Source organism: Rhagoletis zephyria, unplaced genomic scaffold, assembly GCF_001687245.7.
Source record: "Rhagoletis zephyria isolate East Lansing unplaced genomic scaffold, Rhagoletis_zephyria_1.1 Rzeph_scaffold_23987, whole genome shotgun sequence".
Taxonomy (NCBI): Eukaryota; Metazoa; Arthropoda; class Insecta; order Diptera; family Tephritidae; genus Rhagoletis; species Rhagoletis zephyria.
The window spans coordinates 3,591-6,461 of NW_016181045.1; the positions used below are offsets into that span (position 1 = coordinate 3,591).

Below are 2,871 nucleotides of genomic sequence, written 5' to 3' on the forward strand. Positions count from 1 at the left end.
CTTCTCACGAGAACATCTGCTGACGTTTGATTTTGGACGGAGTGTGGCTCACAGTGAGGCGAAAAGAAGCAAGGAGAAGACACCTCACCTGACACCGCACACTCTCTGCATCATCAATAGGCAGCAGCAACAGTCTACTAAAGACACCTCTCGACGGTCATCAGGATGCTTCTTCGGCATTTGGCAGCTATACCGTACAGCGGTGAGGACGATACTGCAGGATACTACCAGAGCAGTCTTTTGCCAGGCGACACCGGATTCCTTCAGCATACTTTCGCCACCAATCCGATCACCACCACCACCACCACATCAGAGAAGTCACTCAATCTGGGAGCCATGGATCTGCTGGGCGCCTTTGGTGGCTACATCAATCCCTTTGCCTGCCCACTTGCCGTCTTTGAGACGCGCGTTCTCGGTGAGTATTTGAGTGAAAATTTGAAGAGGCACCTTTTGAATTATAAAATTCAATTTCTTTTTCTTTTGCAGAGAACTACTGGGTGTGCTGTCCCTTCTGGTACGTGAACGACCTGATCATGGGAGTGATAGAGCGGGAGTGCGGCAGTGCTGCCGTCGGCTCCATTGACACCTACCGAGAGATGGTCGTTCCGCTGATGAGAGAGCGCTGTCCGGCGGACAAGCAGGACGCCATTGGCTGCAACACCTTCTACCACCTTGCTCGCCTCATCCTCGTTCTCCTCCTCCTGCTGGTGCTGCTGATCACCATCTGGGCGGTGGTGGTCACCGTGCGCTACAAGCGCTTGAGAAGGCAAATCAAAACAGATCGGAAGAAGGAGGTGAAATCATCATCGGGTNTAGAGCGGGAGTGCGGCAGTGCTGCCGTCGGCTCCATTGACACCTACCGAGAGATGGTCGTTCCGCTGATGAGAGAGCGCTGTCCGGCGGACAAGCAGGACGCCATTGGCTGCAACACCTTCTACCACCTTGCTCGCCTCATCCTCGTTCTCCTCCTCCTGCTGGTGCTGCTGATCACCATCTGGGCGGTGGTGGTCACCGTGCGCTACAAGCGCTTGAGAAGGCAAATCAAAACAGATCGGAAGAAGGAGGTGAAATCATCATCGGGTAAGTTTATTGAAGTTCCCAAAAGCAAATCGCGCCCATCATTCACCAAACCGACCTCACTACAACTCGAACTTCGACCACTGACCAACGGTCACAAGAATAATTATAATGACAACAACAACTGCCCTGATGTGTAAGCGAATACATGATGTTAATGAATCCAAAAAACTATTGGCAAATAAAAACTTTGCTTGGCATTTAACTTTTTAGTACATTGACGGTGAAAAGATGTCACCGCTAATCAGCAAGCACAGTTGAGAAAGTCCAAAGTAAAATAGGTAAAAGAAAGTTGTCTACCTCCAGGTTGAAGTCCACTATCACTAACAGGATGGCCCTCTCTAGCCACTCCTGCACACCGAGCACACACTCAAAAGCATTTAATAATCAGTGCAGTGAACCAATTAGTGCACTTTAATTGATTGTTGTTGTCAACAAAGGTTGCTGGAAAATACAAAGTAAAATCTCCAACATGTTGCTCTGCATTCTTCTCCCCGCGGCAACGTATGTGACATAACTCGGAGTTGGGCATAGCAAAGATCCATCAAACGCACATCATACACAGGCACAGGGCAAACACATTAGCTCTTCTTTTCTAATCTAATCGAGTGAAAGCTGATCTTCTTTCTCCCTCTATCTCGGTGGAGATATACCACTGCTACTTTGGAGCACTGCAGCTGTCTTCTACCTCTTAAGAGCAGTGGTCTTCTCCGTTTTCGGCTTTGTTTGTTGTCGTCCAGTCAGCCGCTGACAGACGCTGACAGTTTCGAATCTTTGCACACTATGGCGCGTCACCACTTCCTCGTGTCGTGTTTTCTTCTGCTGACAATTTCAGCTGCTCTGACAGCTGCCGCCCACTACGAGGCCAACTGGAAGTCCATTGACTCGCGTCCACTGCCGTCCTGGTTCGACAAAGCCAAGGTGGGCATCTTCCTTCACTGGGGCGTTTTCTCGGTGCCCTCCTTCAACAACGAGTGGTTCTGGTGAGTCTACATTATTGAGGACCAATCTTGAACAGCACGATTAAAACACACACATTCAATTGTTCAACAGGTACAACTGGCGCACACAAAAGTCCGCCAATTATGAGGCGTTCATGAAGAAGAACTACAAACCTGGCTTCACCTACGAAGAGTTTGCCCCTCAGCTGACGGCGGAATTTTACGAGCCGGAGAAGTGGGCTGATCTGTTCAAGAAGGCCGGCGCCAAGTACGTCGTGCTCACTTCCAAGGTAAGTCTGACCATGTTTGTTTACATCAGCTGATTGACTCATTTTTCCCTTTTTTCCAGCACCACGAAGGCTACACGATGTGGCCCTCAAAGTACTCCTTTTCGTGGAACGTCATGGACGTCGGTCCGAAGCGTGACCTGCTGGGCGACCTCGCCACCGCCGTACGCCACCACAACCTCACCTTTGGCCTCTATCACTCTCTCTACGAGTGGTACAATCCGATGTACCTGGCGGACAAGAAGAACGGCTTCAAGACGACCGACTTTGTCAGCAAGAAGATTCGCCCCGAGATGGAGGAGGTGGTGAAGATGTACAAGCCATCGGTCATCTGGTCGGACGGCGACTGGGAGGCCTCTGACGCCTACTGGAACAGTACTGACTTTCTCGCCTGGCTGTAAAATAGCACTGAACTGTGCAGTTAGAAAAATCATAGTTTATCAATTTTACTTTTGCAGGTACAACGAGTCGCCGGTGAAGGACGAGGTGGTGGTGAATGATCGTTGGGGCAGTGGCACCTCTTGCAAGCACGGCGGCTTCTTCAACTGCGCCGACCGCTACTTCCC

At 50.4% G+C, this 2,871-nt stretch overlaps 1 protein-coding gene across 1 annotated transcript; it reads left to right on the forward strand.

The window, feature by feature from the left end:
- Positions 1-336: 336 nt before the first annotated feature.
- Positions 337-2,861, forward strand: LOC108381823 (tissue alpha-L-fucosidase-like; the record flags this gene model as incomplete). Its single annotated transcript, XM_017638221.1, has 5 exons — positions 337-415; positions 1,913-2,060; positions 2,131-2,308; positions 2,368-2,702; positions 2,764-2,861. Coding segments are annotated over exons 1-5 (838 nt in total), but the record flags the coding sequence as incomplete, so codon positions are not given.
- Positions 2,862-2,871: the final 10 nt, after the last annotated feature.